Raw genomic sequence first — 17,819 nt, 5'->3', positions numbered from 1 at the left:
TTTTTTTTTCTTTCACTAAGAAGAGAGGATAACATGCTTTGGAAAGGCATTATATTAAGTGTGTATTGGTGCACTGCAGAACTTGTTCTGTATTAAGTTCCAAGGATGAATTCTCTTGTGAGTAGTTTGCTGTGACTTGACTGATTCACTTATTTTTAAAGAGAATCGTCTGTTCTGTTTGTTTGGGTTTTTTTCCTTTTTCATTACTCTTAGCTACAGGTAATGAAATGAAAACTAGCTTCATTGTTATTATATGAAAAACTACAATGAGCAGACTTTCCTAATGACAGGAAAAGGTGGTAACTGCTGTGGGCTGACAGAGGAACATGTTGAAGCTTACTGTGGCTTCAGCTCCATGTCCCAGGCACAGCTCTGCATCAGGATACAGCAGAGCCTTCTCAGGTTTGGGCACAAGGAGGGCAGGGGTGTGATGGTGTGGGAAGGCTGTTCTGTTTCTCCTCCTCCCTGCATGGGAAGGCATGCCATGTTTCTAGTCTACTGGGACCTCTGGCAAATAAGTGGGAGCTGTGCTCTCCTTGTTATCAAATTACATGTTTGGGTGTATCAGACAAGCCCCCTCCAGACAGGTGAGGAACAGGATCAAGTGGCACATATGGCTGCATCTGAAATAGGTAGGACAATCATTTAAAGATGAACATTTTTGAGGCCTCAAGTGTCATAATCTTCTGATGTTCCTCTAAGCATAGAAACTCATCTAGAAAATTATATCACACCACCTCACCTATTATCTGGTTGCCTGCTTTCTGCCGTAGTGTTTCTGTTTTGTTTTTTTCTGCAGGGAGTCATGTAGGACATTAGTTTTTTTCCAAAAGTCCTCCTACACAAGACCACTTTTGGAGTTTGTGGATCCTTTCATATCCTCTGTGAGGAAATATTTTAGTGCTGTAATTTGGTGTGAGCATGCTCCAAGTAGAGGGTTTGGCTGCACATGAGCTTTCCAGGGCAGACTTCTGATGGCTACCTTCTGATTTTTATTTTTGTTCTTCACTCTGTGGTATGCAAGCCATAGGACCATATGGTACAGCTGCAGAGATATGCCAACTTAGTAGGGAACTGCTTCCTATTATAGCTACAAATTTGGAAATGATGAATTAAATGGATCAAAAGTAATGTCACAGTTCAAGAAAGCAGCAAGCCCAAATCATCCATGAAAACAGAAATATTGTTGTCCAATAGGTATTTCTAAAATAACTAATGCAAAGAAGACAACTGAAAATTAATTTAATTCACAAGTAACACAGGGAGGTACTCCATTCTTTTGCCTCACTGAAAATGGATTTCCTAGTAGCATCCCTGAAAAGGGAATGAGGGATGCAATGGTGGCTGTTCATACTTTTTCCGTGGGATTTGTCAGCTTCCTAGTGACTAGTGCATGTATTCAGCAAACATGAGGTGTTGAAATGTACCTGGTTTTGGTACAAATGTGGAAGTAAACTGACATTTGTGCAAATCCATGGCATTTTTCAGGTGTTACTCACTGTCAGAAATCTCTTGTATTCTCTAGTCTCTCTGTTAAGTGAAATTTGTAGCAAAGTGAAAGGAGTCACTCAGAAAGAGGTATTATCATAGGAAGTTTGAAAACAAATGGAAAAGCAGCAGGATGGAAGGATTGAGAAAAGCTGGGTTTTTTCAGATAGCAGAAGCAGCTCAGGAGCAGTTTCATAAGCAATGTTGGTAAAACTGTAACAAAGGACAGAACTGAATGGTGACAGCAGTGCTAAACCGGGGGGAAAAACCTCACAGGAACACTACAGTGCTCATTTGGAGTTGCTGGGGAAAGCTGAAAAGTCTTCATATTTGTTCTAATTACCAGGACCATGAAGCTGTTGTGGAAGCATACGACTTAGCAGGGTGTCTTCCTTCAGAGATTTATGAGTAAGGGAAAAGAAACGAGGCAACTGTAATGCCCCCCTCTGCTACAAACACTGCCTTTCATGCCAGAAGAAAGCATGAGAGGCTATGCCATCATGATCCCTATTATATTCAATATTCTTGTAGCCACAGGCTTTGTGTCCTAACCACTGCCTCTCAACTCTGAAAACTCAATTTCCTAATTTTTGTCCAAAATACACCCTTTGGACACAGTTAGGTGTATTTCGTATCATAGATAGTCTGTATCCCAGAGCACTCTTGCATAGCACTGACCAATGGAACATTATCCTCTATTGACTTTATCTATATTTGCATATATACGATGCAAACAAAGCTGTCCGTAACAGTTTTATTTGATAGCATTTGGCATCCACACAGCTCTGATGAAAGTTACTTCCTAAGGAGAGGTGGAATGAAAAGTCAAGCCTGTAGATGAAGATGTATTCTGGAGAAAATCCATGGAGGAAAACAAGAAGAGTCATTTTTTAACAGATCCTGAAATCAATGAAGAGCTGGTAGGGATAGCTGAAGATTAAAATGGTCATATTTTTACATTAAAATTGGCCGCAAGTGGATTAATTTTAATGTTTCTGTAGGGTGCTTATACTGAGAAGCATTAAGGTCAAAATACAAGCATTTTAAACTAGGAAAGCAAACAACTTCAATGATAGCTTGAAATAATCAGATTTCTTAATGGGAGACTTCAGTAAGGATGAAATTATGGTAGAAAAATATATGGCTAAAGCAATGAGAGCAGTAATGCGCAGCCAGAGGAGATACGGGGTGTGGAAGAAAGCCAGGGTCAAGAATGAAGTCAGCATCACAGCCAACAGGTCAGAACAGAGAAAAGCAAAAGAGAGTGAGCAGCACATGTATAATATATGTGATAGGCATGGCCAAATCCTGCCTGAGCTTACATCAGTACAACTTCAATAGCTGAATCCTCTTAACACAATGTCACTTCCAATATGATCTAACAACATATATGCAGGCTTTTATTTAAATCAGTGCACAAGGCTATATTTTCTCTTATGCTGTTTCTAGGCAATTGTTACTTCATTGTTCCACTGCTATTACTATTATGGTCTTAGATATTACTGAATTTCTTGTTTCGTGTATTTTCCATGAGTAAACATTCACCTGTTTAATATCTGTCTTCTGTTTTAGCAAGATTAAATTCTTCAAATTAAAATACCATTTTAGGAAAGCACAATATTGTACACTACTGCTTGAACAGTAATTAATAGTAATTTATTCACATTTTAAAACTGAATTCTGTGTGCATTCTACCCATTGAACCTAAATTTTTTTAAATGAGGATTTTTTTTTTTTAACAGTGTTAGTATTCATGTTTTCCATATTTTGGCATCAGTGGTGTAAAAAGGAGTGGTGAAGAGGAGAATGAGCTCCCAGGATTAATAAGCAGGAAAACTGATTTTGTTTGAAAGACCTTTCTTGTCATATCTTTTACACTTGTAGCATTTATATTATTTTGAAAGTTGTCACTGATGTGGGAACAGTTATTTTGATTTAACACCTGGTTTTGGATACAAGTAAAACTGTGCCCACTTATCTGCATGTATGCATGCACACAAGGCTTTACTATTCTAAACCCAGAAGAAACTACAGGTATTTATGTTTTTGAACTCTAGCTTTTTAAACTCTAGCTCTTTCAGTCTTCTTTGGAAAAAAATCCCTATAGGTGATTTTTCAAACAAACAAAAGCAGCAAGCTTTCTAAGCCCACTTCTCCCACAATAAAGTCTTGTTCCAGTCTTTGCCCCCACTCATGACCCACAGGCAACTTTGCCTCTAACTTCTACAGTTTATAATAAAAATTTAAAAAATTGTAAATATCTAAAAGCCACCAACTCCCTGCCCTAAAACCCCAGGTTTTAGCTAATCTTATTTGTGTATACTTTATCTTAGATTACCATTAGAGAGGACTATTTACTGCTTGTGTACATCAATACAACAGAGCATTAATTAACCCTCAGCTCACTGACTAGTGCAGAGCAGCAGAGGTATTGTCTGGTGTTTCCCTGCACCTACCACACTTTTGGTCCAAAGAGCCACCAACACAAGAACAAAGAACCACAGTTCATAAGAAAAGTGTTCCATACCCACATGCAGAAGAAGAAAGCAATACATACAAAGCAAGCTGTACTGTGCCGGCACGGCGGCATCCCTGGTGAAGCTGTGCTGGGATCCTGGCGGGATGAGGGAAGTGGTTTGGAGCCCCCAGGAGGCAGTAGTGCTGGGGCCCTCACACCAAAGCCGTCTGTCAAAGAGAAATTTTATACTGAAAGGATAGCAATACATATATAACTTAAGGCATCTAGCTTAAAATATTTAAAAGGAGGACAGAACTATAGTAAGGAGAGTTCTTTTAGAAAATTGCCTGTGGACTGTATTTTAATGTTCTGAAGCTGTTCCCTCAAGCTATTTTACACAATACCCAGTTTTCTTGAGTTTCAGAACTACTAATGATTCAATGGATATAGAATCACAGAAAGCTCCTGAAGTCATCTTATGCTCTCCTCCACTGCCTTGAAGTCCTATTTCCAGCTAGTGCTTCAGAACTGTAGAGCATTGCAAAGGGGCAAAAATCTCTCTGGTGTTAACTGATACCTTCTTTGAAAGGGATTCATTTTAAACCGGAGAAATTGGATGTATATGATTGAAATATTTTGTTTCTTTTTCCTGAGAACTGGTAGATTACTAACATAGAAGCTTGGTTTAATGCAGCAATTACAGTAATGAAATGCAGCAATATTTGTGTTTAGTATCAGGGTTTTTTCCTCTCTTTTCCAATATTCCTGTAGATATTTCTTGTGGGTTTTGATGTTTAAAATAGCAGTTACTTGAAGTGTTGTGAATATGAATAGAAATTTGGTAAGTAGTAATCCCCTCTCCCCAATTTAATACGACAAGAGTGCTTTTTTAATCCTTTCCAAACATACAGTCAACAGTTCTTTGTATAACATAAAAATATAACCTAGAAATACAGTTTTATGCAAATTTCAATTATATAGGGCTTAAGATGCATGCTACATAATGTCTAGCTATATAAATCATCAGGGGAAAGATGTCTTGCTTTTATGACAATAACAAATAACATTGCTGAGATTTTCACTATTAAAATAAAATTAGGAAATATATAGATAATGCAAAAATATAATTGAAATTAAAAAAAAAAATCTGCACTTAGAAAAACCCTCATTTTAATGCCTTTTTCTACAAGATTGTTCTTAATGAATTAGAAACTACTGAAATACTGTTGAAGCAAAACCACATCCTGCTGGAATTTCACCATAATCAGAATATGCCATTTGAGGATACCAACTTTGCCCAAAGATTTTATGGGAAGTCTTAAAACAATTGGATATTTTAAAAGGGAAGCAATCTGAGGTATTACAATTTTACCAGGATAAAAACTCTATTTTCCAACCAGGTCTAGTGGGAATGCGCTGTTTTAATTCCTGTGTCACATTAATGGTGGTCATGGTATTTCACTAGCTTTTACTTACCTGTCCTCTGTGAGCAATGAAAGCTGTTCCCTTAGTCTGGAGAACAGACCTGACTTTATCCTACTCCACCACACTGTCTGAAATGGTCTTCAACAGAAAAATGGCAGTTTTAACAAATTAAAGCCCAGTGTTATTGTGTAAATTTCTCAAGCATCACCTTGAATGGGTACTAAATTGTCTGAGGATAAAGACAAAACCAACCAAACTGCCCAACACTAGTATCATATATCGTAAAATCTACTGTGATGAGGGTGCCTGTGGACTTCCCATAAATCAACAAAGGAATCACTAGTTACAACAATTAAAAATAAAGCTATGCTTTACTACCAGAGAAGTGAGGTGGTAGTTACAGGGAAATCAGTCTAAGTCCTTGTAATTCCTTGTATTTCAGTGACATATTGTACGACTGTTTAATTGGCAGGAAAGGAATAATGGTTAAAATGCTTATTTCGGGCTGAATATGTAGCAGTTGTAGTCAAAAGGGGAGTTGTGCTGCTCTCTTGTTCCCTAAGATAATTGCTGTAGATCAGTTTTTTGCTCTTGGGGTGATAGGTACTAGTACGTGTGTGCTCGTATTCCTAGGCTGGAAGCATACTTCATGCTCTCAGTGTCAGGTAAGAAGGACCAGGTGACAGCCGAGCTGTATTTTCAACTATTGAAATACACAAAATGCACACCCATGAGCTAATGACAAAGCAGAAAGACTGTGACAGACAAATTCCCTTTAGTCTTTGGGAAACAGATGACAAAAAGCAGTAGCAAAGACCCTGATTTAAAAGCTTGGAATATATTTAGGGAAATAAGAATTTACTTTTGAAACATGAAATACCTGTAAGTAAATGTAACCAGATTTTTCTTTGGGAGCTAACCAAGGCAAGTGCTGCCAAAGCTGGGAAGTCACGATTTAGACGCCACTCCCAGGAGCCTCAGCCACTCTTGGAGCCCTTCCCTATGCTGCTTCCCTTTTTTTGCTTTTTGTGAGTAAACCTCCTCCGCTTTGCTGATGTCTGCTATTTTATTGCACGGTTGTTATTATGGTGATAGATCTCAGCTCCATTGCTATAACTGCTTTGTGTCTCTGCTCTCCTCTGCCATCTGGAAAGCAGTGTTTGGAGCTGCCTTGCAGAGCTCTATAAATATATGCTCTAAAACTGCATGGTTGCTGGGCTTATGTCTTAACACTTCAGTGCATTTCTCTTGCTTACATTCCATTTCTTTAATTACTATTATTTTGAATGAATACTGTAAGTTTATCTAAGTTAATTTTGAAGTTCTGTGGATCTATATTCTGTACCTTGTGCATGGGTGATTAAGATTCTTCCCCATAGGTCTATAGTAGCTGTGAGGAATAGCTTGGCACTGTGATTTATTTTTTTTAAGGGGAGATTTATCCTAACACTTTGTTTTTCCTGGTACTCCTGCTGTTGCTACTTCTATTGCCCAAGGAAATGTTTCTGCCTCAAATCCCTCTGCTTCCACAGTCTATGCACAGACTGTGAATATAGGCCAAAGGTCACACTTCGGAGAAAACAGAAGGGTGGAGAGAAAAGGAAAAGTTACAGCTCTCAAAAAGGGGGTGACTTGGTGAAATTTAATGGCTTTTTACATGAAGGAGCTCATGTTGGGGATTCTTACATCCTCCTTTGTCATACCACTCTGACTCTGTAGAGATGAAGCCAAAAGAAAAACAAGAGCTAAAACAAGGAGACAGGAGGTGGATTTCTTTTTGTAAATATGTTTAATTAAAATACTGTCTGAATATCATGAGAATTTTATCAGCAACTTCTCAAGAAAGAAAATAACACTTTTCATAAAGAAATATTTTTTTTCATATATAGAGTATTTTGTAGTCAGCTTATGAAGACCAAATGTTAAAGTCATTTGCCTAGATGTTGCAATTCCAGCATGTTTTACAGGGAAACAAGATGCTTAAATGAGTACAAAGAAGTAGTGAATCCCACTAAACACTTGAAACCCACACTTTGTAACATTTAGTGATGCTAGTAGCAACAGTTTAGCTTAGGCTGATCTTACTGGTTTTTTGTAAATTGGTATGATTTGCAGAAACCTTCTGTCAAGGAATGAGTTTTTAATCTTTAGTTTCTTTCATAGTAAATTAAACAGTTTTAAAAGCTATATAAAATCCACTCCTTCAATTCAATATTATTAGAATTAACAAGTTACGTTTTCCATTTTTAAATAGTGATTTGACCCTTCGGCTTTTCTTGCAAATGTGATACAAACATCTCTGTTATCACCAGAAATACTTCGCTTCCTTATAGTGGGTTGGGTTTACTTGGTTGGGTTCCTTTGAATGAATTAAATATTTGGACAAGAGTACTCATGACTGTATTCTCTTGTAGCCAAGGGGAATGCAGTAATTTTGGGGGGGGGGTGTGTCTCCCAATTCTCAAGTGATTTTCCTGAGTCATACAGTCATGTTGGCACGTATGTGTTCTTTTTATATAAGGTTTAATTGTACCATACCATTTTAAATGGTTTTATCCTGAAAATGCTGAGACAGGCTTGGCTCACAAAACTGAAAAACTGAGTAATGGGACCTTTCACTCACGAGGTGGGAGATGTGGACTGAAATAATTTCACTAAAAGGGAAGGGATCTTCAGTGAATGCTACAACTGTAATGCTGTTTGGTAAAATGAGAAGGGAGAACCCTACCATACTTTGTAGTGATGTGCTAGACTCTATAAGTTCCCAAGTTTTTCTCAGAATTACATAGAGAGCCAGGGCTTTCAATTTTCCACAGAACATTCTAGCAGAAAGCACATACACCACCTTACAGTAGAAGACACAGAAAACTGTCAGACCATCATGACACGCTGAGTTCTTCTGTAGGTAGAGTCCACTGATCATTTCATCTTTTCTTCATCTATTTAAATATATATGCCCTCTTCTGAATATCTTATCACAAAATTTACCAGTAAGTTTATATGGTCTGAATTAATACATGAAAGGGCTCATTAGTGAATAGCTGGACTAAATATGCAAATTAAAAAGTTTTCTTCATGGCTTTATGTGAGGAGATGTTTTTAAAACTTTATCAATGTCAACGTGTCAGCCTGCATTTCTCTGTGAAATCTTGAAACTGCTCTTTCATCTATGTTGTAAACACATCAACAAGTATGTAGAATGTCTTGACTTTGAAATGCTGTCACCTACTTTCTGTATCGTTGTCAGTAGTCAGCTTGTTATAAAAGTGTTTCATATCTAACTCTGTTTCTTTTGGTTGTATGTCAACACACTGCATTTTTCAACTGTGTTCCTTGCTGCCTCTTCCATTTTTATCAAAAATTCTGTGTGACAGAAGTTTTTCTCTTTCTTTGCAACATGTTGATATCTCAGGTTCTCCACTGTCACCAAAGCAGTTGTGCTACTTTGAGGATAAGTTGAGTCTGTGTAAACCATCTTCAGCGTTTTGTGCCAAAGTACAGTGGGATTTTTGTACTCAAATGTTTTTGTGATTGTGGGAAGTTCCCAAGCTTCAGTCATTGCCTTTACTTCTTAGTTTGGAAGTTTCTCTGATGGTGTTCAATCTAATACAGTGCCTACCCCTGACAATTTGGAGTCCACAGTTGGCTTGGAACAAACCCACCTGGTGATGGACAATTTCTTAAATGTGAGTGTACTCAGGATTTCTATTCTGTTGCTTCTCATGTAATGTTTTGGAGGTTGTTTTCAGAAGACATCATGTCAGGAACCGGTACAATTGCCTCAAATGCCCCAAGTGGAAGCTAAGCATCTGTACAAGTGACTGCATGAAAGACTGAATATAAGATACTTTCAAGTTTTGAATTATACTTGTTTCACAAGGATTTTCAGTCAAAAAATACGATAGCACTGGAATTTACAGAGATACAAATTAGGTTGAATTGGAAAAAATATTCTATTCAAATGCCTTCAAGACTTGTGCAGTAGAATGGAGGTCAGTGAACCCAAGAACTATGATAAAGTACTCAACAGATACCTTAATCATAGAACTGTTTAGGTTGGAAAAGACCTTTAATATCATCAAGTCAACTATTAACCCAGCACTGCCAAGTCCACCACTGAACTATGTCCCTAAGAACCATGTTTACAGGTCTTTTAAATACCTCCATGGATGTTGACCCCACGCCTTCCCTGGGCAGCCTGTTCTAGTGCCTGGAACCCTTTCAGTGAAGAATATCCAATCTAAACCTCCCCTGATGCAACTTGAGGCCATTTCTTCTCATCCTGATATTAGATACTTGTATCATTCTTGTGTGTTGCATCTACAACAGTATGGTTTCCCCGCAGCTTTCAAAGGCCCAAGTCATATTAAGTTACTAAAGCCAAATGGTCTGAGTGGTGCAAAACATAAACAGCTTTCTGGTATCTGATATGGAGATAAGAGTCTTGGCTTATGTCCCTTCCATCATCTGCAAGGACATGTAATACTTCTGCACTTGTACTTGCTGTTGTGTATTACCTGCACTGCAATAATATCCTAACACTCTCCTCCAAACTAGACCACATTTTGTTACAAGACACACAGCTTTGCACTCAACATTTTTCTGATGCATCAGTAAATATGTTATATTATCAAGCATCAAACTATTAAATTTAAAATCATAAGCTCAAGGCAAATGTTCTTTATGATCATAAAAAGTTAAAATAAGTAAGTATGGGAGAAAATACAAACTTTGAGGAATGTATGCTTTCTACCTTAATGCAAGGAGAATAAACTTCATTTTTGGAGAAAGATCAGTGCACGAACTTGTTTCCTTCTCTATCAGTATAGATCACATTCTTGATAACTAACATATCATAAAGAAACATTTTCTAGTCATGGTATGTTTCAAAACCAGGTTGACATGAACCAGAGATCAAACAAAATCTGTATACACGGACCTACTTTGAAAAAGCTAAGGATCTGTAGGGTGTTCAGATCATATAGTCTGCAGAAATTTAATTGGCATATTGTTGCTGTTTAACTTAAAATGCACAGCATAGCTACAGTATGGAAGATTATTAGAAATAACTGAGAAAGTAGGCTGTCATCCTAGAAAAGATAGTTTTAAATTAAGAGAATTATCTCTAGAATACATATGTGTCTTAAGCCTCACTACATCAACCCATTAATCATACCGACTGGACCCCATGTACTTTGTATGTGTATCACACTGCTGCTTTAAATACTGTTTATGTGGCTGAGTTGCTTTATTCCACCTTCATCAGTATAAGTACAGTAATTAGGACTGACCAGGGAAGGAAGAAAATAAGTGAGGAAGGTGAACTTTTTCTAGGAATCTTGTGATGAGCATTTCAAAGACAACAGTAGCTAAAGCATTTGCTGCTTTTTTTTCTAAAGAAAATGAAGTGGACACAAAGCCAAGAAAACAAATTTCTCTGGGAAGGAATCAGATATATGATAGTAAGTGGTCATACTGTTGTTATCTCCTTACCTCTTGCCTACTTTTCAAAACGTTGTTTGCCAAAACAACAAAACACATTTGAACAGATATAAACTTTCTTGGAGAATAAAAATGCTATGTGTAAAACAAAATGTATTCTAAAAATTCATTCTCTATCATATCTGTATTTGCAAAACTCACAAATTTTCTTCTGTCCCTTGAATATGGACAAATACCTCAGTCATATTAAGGTTTCTGTATAAATAGCTTTTCCATGATGAGAAACATCCTTTTTCCTGAGAATTACAATTTGTGGCTTATTCTATGGACCTTGTCTTCCCATAAGTGTATCTTCTTTCCAGTTTACTGAGTAGCAGCAAGTTAGAAGGATTTCACTTACAAACCTAACTCAAAGTCAACTGGTCTGCAAGTATTACTGAGGAATATCTATGGAACTGATGATTTGGAAGATGAGCACTTTGGATGTACATTTATTGAATGATTCAGAGTGATACATGAAGATTATTATGAGTAAATATTTTTAAAATTGCCAAAACTGTACACCAACTAAGTTCATAAGCAGTGTGTTCTCAATCATGGAATTACAGTTTCTAATCCAAAGCAAGAAATTTGGCTGGCAGGAAGCATTGTCAAAGGGTATAAACCATCAGAGCATCTGGAATTCAGATGTTAGCTATTGTATAATAGTATATATTGTTGATTCATGATAATTTGGAGCAAAAAGCTAATAAAATAACAGTATTTTGTTGAGATCTGACTTCAACAAAATAGCTCTAGCTTAAAAAACATCCATTCCCTTCCTACCTTTAAAAAAGTACAATGTTGGAACAGACAAGACGAAAATAGCCAGAAATTTTCCAAAACAGTGGTTGCGTATATAATTTTCAGGCTTATTTGTCATCTGTACAAAAGCAGACTCCACCAATACTATCAATTCTTTATGTTTCACTTTTAAGGGAAGCAGCAATGACTTGCCTCCTAGGAGGTACACTCCAAAAGAGCAAATATCACCACAGCATTAATCTCATTTTCTTTCCTTCTGCATATATGTCTCATTTTATCAGCTGAGCCCATGATTTAGATACAGGAATTGAAAAGTATTAGCTATCTGAACTGTAAAATCTATATTCAATATTACATTATCTCTTTTGTCTATGTGCAAAATTGCTAATGTCTCTAAATAGCATATGACATAAAATAAATGTTTGTACATGATAAGATTTGCTCAGGGTGGAGTTGTAAATGTGGAATGTGCTTGTTTTGCTAATTTGAAGCACGATACTAATACTATACATAATGAAAATAGTCGATGATGGTTAGTCTTTGCCTGAGGGGTTCAATAGGAGGAGTTCCTGTCTTAAAAGTATAAAAAAAATTTAAAAAAACCTGTATGGGTAAAAAATTAAAAAAGGAAACACATGTAAAAAAGTACAGAAAAGAATGCTTTCCCCACCTCACCATGAAAAAAGCAATAGTGATAAAAATATTTTAATTTAGCCACATAAAATTCAAAGTTCAAGAGCTAAACTTCCTGGAGCTGTTGAGGGCACAGCAAGAGCAGGCTGCTGGCTCAGCCCTGGGGAGCAGTGCCTTGTATCAGCTCGGGGAGATCCCCTCCGGCTGACATGCAGAGCAGTATTGCCAGGTCCCAGCGGGAGCCGCGTTTAGCTCTCTTAAGACCTAATCTTGCAAACACTTATGCACGTGAGTAATTTCAGCTGCCACAAACTAAGTTATTCACCTGTTTAAAGTTTTTGCAAGGGTGGTGCAACATCCGGTCCACATTTGTAAATACTAGCCAACATGAAAATGGAAGAAAGTTCCCTTTTCCTCATTCAGGCAACTTAATTTTTGCTGTATTTTTATTTGTATTTTATTTGATTGGAAAAGATTACAGCTGCAAATATTTTTTTAATTATCGAATCTTACAATTTCTTTAATAAATGAGTAATTGAAACCATCTCAGGCAATGGTAAAAATCATGCAGTTCAGGGGTTGCCTGTGACTTTAGACCTTTTAACATTTCAGAGTGATTTCTGCCATGAGGTAGGGTGCTTTTTAGACCAATGGTTTTGTCATGCCTCTGAAATTGTGGATAAAGCCAAACGAAGTCAAGAAAAGACACCACTGATTGTCAGATCACTTATGTCCTACTTTTACGCATTTAATTTGTTTGTAGCTGATTTGTTCAATTTGTAAGTTCTGGGGAAAACTGAATCATCTAACAGCTCTGTATTTAGCAAGTGTGAGTATTATTCTGTTATCATACGGATCACTGACCAATGTCTGGTGTTCATGATTTTCTAGTTGCATTGCTCCAGAACATGCAAGTTTATGACTTAGTATGTGATCTCCATGAGCTGGAAAGACTCAAAACATATGGCAGATCAGATGTTAGGCTTCGGGAAAATCAAAAATTAAACTGTCTCAGAGCAGTTGAAAGACTGCTTTGCTATATATTTTATGTGATTTGTGTGTGTGTTGAGGGAGATGTCACCTAGGGAAAAGAATCGAAGAAAAAATAGCTTTAAAAAATGAACTGTTTGTATTATGGCTTTAAACATTAAAGTCTGGTCAGCTAAAAGCAGATGTTGTGAACTAAGATGGAAACTTGCCTGAGGCCAGAATCGAAGAAGGCATTCTTTAATAGTAAGAAGGAAAAATGCTTTCTGGTTTCAGAATTTATTACAAGCAAAAAATGAGTGCTTACTGTATGCTTATAAGCACAAACGTTTCCCCACTTTTATTCAGATTACTGAATAATGTTGGTGGCTTCAGAATTCAATTGCAGACAATGGGTTTATCAGAAATCCTAATTGTACTCTAACCTTTTTATCATAAAATCATTTGTTATTCTGTGCTGGCCAAGATCCTGTCATGTTGGATGTACGAATGAAGTGCTTCTCACCTTTGGCTGTCTGCCCAGTAATTAGTTGGGGAGGTGGATTAAAGCATCTAAACATGTGGTGTAAATTTTGGAATATTATAATATGACACAATTTGATGCAAGTATTTTTTAGGTAAGAATTAATAAAGGAAAGACCTCATATATACTGAATCGTAAAAATGAGTATAACCTTTCTTGCACGCTTTTAATTGACCTGGGCTTGTATGGCTTGAGCAAACACACATTATGTAAACATGCAATGTCTAAGAATTTGAAATGGAAAGTTAAAAATTAATCGGTATTTTCAAGAAAGAAAAACAAAAAAGTTGATTAAATAAAAATTATTTATGTTAAAATCAATCAATATTTGAGAAAATTTTCTTTTCATCTATTTATGTATGAGGAAATACATATTTACAGTAGCTGCCTCCACAGTATTTGTTGAATGGCATGAAGCTTTGAACCAGCTTAAAATTTAGACTGAGACAGTTCCGCAATTTATTTAAAATTTACTAGTTCAAAAGCTATGCTCTAATGGCATGTCCAGGATTATAAATTGCAATATATCTGTGAGGGAAAATAAAAAGCAACTTACTACTGCATTTTACAAATACTTTATGTGATATTGCTTCAATTCATAGAATTTGAGGCATTTTGTTGCTCCAGTTCATCAGCAAGGAAAAAAATTTGCAAAAATCCACTATAAAGTATATTAACGATCAATATTTTCCATATATTTTTTTCTTTCTGCAGGGATCATTTTGCTAACAGAGTCATATGGCTCAGGAATCAGCTGCCTTTTCTAGTTTATACCAGAGTCAAAGTGAGTAAGGACTTTCCAAGAGAGTGTAATTCCCATGTTTGGACAAGCTCTAAATATTGGACCAGTGGAGTCTCTCCACATTCCTCTTTGACAGTTTTTATGGGGAATTTAGCCCCATCCCTTCCTATCGCTTCAGGATTTCCGAGTAGCGGGTCTGTCAGGTGCTGCGGCCGGGCCGCCCCTCAGAGAGAAGGCAGCTGGCGCGGAGCGGGCCTGTCGCCCTCCATTTCGCGCAGGCGGGAGCCCTCGGCCCCCGAGCGGGGAGGGAACAGGGAACGCCGGCGGGAGCTCTCAGCCCCCGAGCCGGAGGGGACGCCGGCCGGGCCCCGCACACTGCGGAGGGAGGCGCGGGCGGCCATCGCCGCTTCCCGCCGGCCCGGCTGAGGCGGTTTCTCCACGCGGCCTCACCGCGGCCGCCATTTTACACGGTACTGGCGGCGGGAGGCGCTGTCGGTGAGGTGGGAACGGCGCTCGCAGGTTCTGCTTCCACAGTGAAGGGACAGGAAGCCTGAGACTCTGAGGAGCTCGCAGGGCCCAGGAAGGAGTGCAAGTGAGCTGGGGATGTCCTCTGACGGGAGTGCGCAGTCGCGGGTTGTTTGGGTCAGCACTCCGGAAGGTTGCGAGCTTCACCTTGTGCCCCGGGAGAGAGCACTGAGGTGATCTGAGGAAAGGACTTGGCTTAGGAGGAAGATGAAAAGTAAAGGCGCTTCAAAAGGGAGCAAAAGCCCTTGTGGCCTGTATCGTTTGTAGTGAGGTGTTTCTTAAAGCAGATATATAAGAGGTCTTTGCTCACAGGATTTGGCAAACAGCTTTTTGTAAATGTGAATCAATGGTCCCTGCTGCTCCTGCAAACACCTACTCCCTCATTCTGCCACCTGGAATATGCATTTTACCTGTGCAGTCAAACACCATTGAGCATATGGAAAGGATCCCTTTATTTCTGTCCATTGTGGGGACATTTTGGGCTCCTCCTTACCATCACCACCACACCCTGGCCTTTTTTGTTTTATTCTTTCTTCTTTTAAAAGTCCGAGAGACTTTTCATTATTGCTTGTCTGGAGATTTTGAGAGGGATGTCCCAGCTTACATCCTGTGAGCAGCTGGATGAATGCAGAGCTGCATAAAGGAGTGCATCTCTTTCAGATTTCCATAATCTCGTAGAATGACCATGACATCTAATTTTTATTTATATTATCAAGCAATTGGAATTAATGGAGCTGATCAAAGAATAAATGACATATGGAGAGCAGGGGCCATAAAGATCTGAGAGATCAAATACTGTATATAACAAAGACTGTTTGAGGATGGGAATCATAAATCTGAACTACTTTAAGTGGAAGTTGCATAATCATAGATTGGCGATTCCCCACCTGAGATAGGAAAGCCATTTCATACTGGTATGCAGTGTTTGCAGCTCTGCTGATGGAGCAGTGGTTATTCAGTTGGATAAGCACCAGCATGGATTATTACTACTTCAATAATAACACCTTGATAGTGTTCCTGATAGATGCTTTCTGCTGCCCCTACTGCTGCCAAGCCTGAGAACTCCTGCTTTAGATTACTGACATTAAAAGCACGCAAAAGCATGGTGGCAAAATTAACCACCTTTGTTAGATTTATCAGTGTGATTTCTAAATTCTAGATTTAATAATGTGAAGGGGAAAGTGGCAAAACCTGGCAGAGTGGGAGTGGCAAAAATTGGCAGAAGTGGTATTGCAAACTCACTCTGTGTAAAAGAGGCATTGACAGATTACTTGTTTGAAGTTCTTCAGTGTTCACAGACAGTTTTGATTACATGCTCTATATTCTCCTGGTATTGTGAAATGTTTTCTGTTTTAAATTTGAAGCATCTCTTTGGAATATTTGAAGTTTTACAGATTCTGTAAAAGAAAAATATGTTTTAAATTTTTGATTCACAGCTGACAGTACACAGTAATTAAGTAAACCTGAGTCTTAATTGCAAAGCACTCTTAAAGATTCTTTTCATGTGTTACTAATGAGATGCTGGAGTACAAAAGAAGTGTTGCCTTTGGTATATCTCTGTAGGTAAAATAGATAGCTTTGCTTTGTTACCTTATCTCCAGAGTTGGCCTTTGTTGGACTTTATAAGCTTCATTTGGCATTTTACCATTTGTTTTAGTGAATCTAAGATTTTTGAGTCAAAAAATAATCTCTCTAGTATTCTTTTAGTAAGATCTTTGCTTTTTAAACTTGTCCTCAAGGAGAATTAAGAGCTGTGAAACTTCTCAACATGAATGCATAAAGAAAATATGTCTAATGTCTACAGTTGGTGCTAAATGAAAAACATTTAAATTAGGTGGAGTATTTTTAAGACTGGTGTATATTATAAATAGTTTAGAAATAATCTCTGCTTCTGATGTTTTAGAACAAACCTGTTAACAACATTAAGGAGTTGGGTCTGTACTCCAGTTATCCAGGTAAGCAATTTGCATGTAGGTTTAAAAAAATCTTGTTTTCTTTTAAATTAAAATAATTGTTGACTTTTTTAGGTAACAGTATAATTTTATTTTGCAAAAGGTTGATAGACTGTAATCATAAGACATTGTATTTTTCCTTCAGAACAGAAACAATCTGAGAAAAAAAGTATATAGTCTGCAGTTGTATAAAACAATATTAGCATTATTTCTAGAAATTAAATACTTTAACATAAACTTTATCGTAATCTTCAGTCCTACCCACTTTTCTCCTACAGACACGTAGTAGTGTAAAGGTTGTTTAAAGTGCTGCCCTATGGAATTTTTTAGTCATAAGTAATAGGAACCATATTTTATCAGGACAGAGATTCTCTGTTTGAAGAAGAATTAAGGATGCAGGCAAAATCTCTAAAAGAAAACAATCTAGAAAATATTGACACTTACAACTAATAAACTTCCTATTGCTTTATACAGGTTCAATTCTTGTAATTCCAGTTTTACAGTTGCTTGTGCTGCCCTTTGCAAATTAAGAGACTTCACATTTGATCTAAAAATGTTCAACTCTGCAGACATGGTCTTTCCACTGGAAAATTTATTTTATGAAAGACCAGATATGAGACAAAGGTAAAGCTTTATTGTTAGACATATATAATTCTACAAGATTTTCCACACTCTGAATCATTTTACAGTAGTATTCTTGTGACTCACTTTTTTGTCTACTGATAGAAATGTGGGACTAGAAATTTCCAGATTCATGACCCATACTTTGAAATGTCTCCAAGCACATTGAATGATGCAGGTGTATCTTAGGGCTGTAACAAATAGAGGTTAGCAGAAGTT

The 17,819-nt window shown here is 37.4% G+C and overlaps 1 protein-coding gene across 7 annotated transcripts in view; it reads left to right on the top strand.

Moving 5' to 3' along the window:
• Positions 1 to 14,133: 14,133 nt before the first annotated feature.
• The window catches only part of HFM1 (HFM1, ATP dependent DNA helicase homolog), a 39,586-nt gene continuing 35,900 nt past the window's right edge, over positions 14,134 to 17,819 (top strand). For 5 of the 7 annotated variants that reach the window (XM_027694384.1, XM_027694382.1, XM_027694383.1 and 2 more), the window contains exons 1-3: positions 15,118 to 15,200; positions 16,931 to 16,982; positions 17,454 to 17,603. In XM_027694384.1, the coding sequence (XP_027550185.1) occupies positions 17,533 to 17,603 (71 nt within the window). In that variant the 5' untranslated portion in view covers positions 15,118 to 15,200; positions 16,931 to 16,982; positions 17,454 to 17,532. Of the gene's footprint in view, positions 15,003 to 15,117; positions 15,201 to 16,930; positions 16,983 to 17,453; positions 17,604 to 17,819 lie in introns of those variants that run through there. The other 2 variants (XM_027694380.1, XM_027694379.1) reach the window with 2 other exon arrangements.

Source organism: Neopelma chrysocephalum, unplaced genomic scaffold (assembly GCF_003984885.1).
Source record: "Neopelma chrysocephalum unplaced genomic scaffold, ASM398488v2 Primary Assembly neopelma1_97, whole genome shotgun sequence".
Classification (NCBI taxonomy): Eukaryota; Metazoa; Chordata; class Aves; order Passeriformes; family Pipridae; genus Neopelma; species Neopelma chrysocephalum.
Note: the sequence above shows the minus strand (reverse complement) of the source record. Positions and strands in the feature narration are given on the sequence as shown.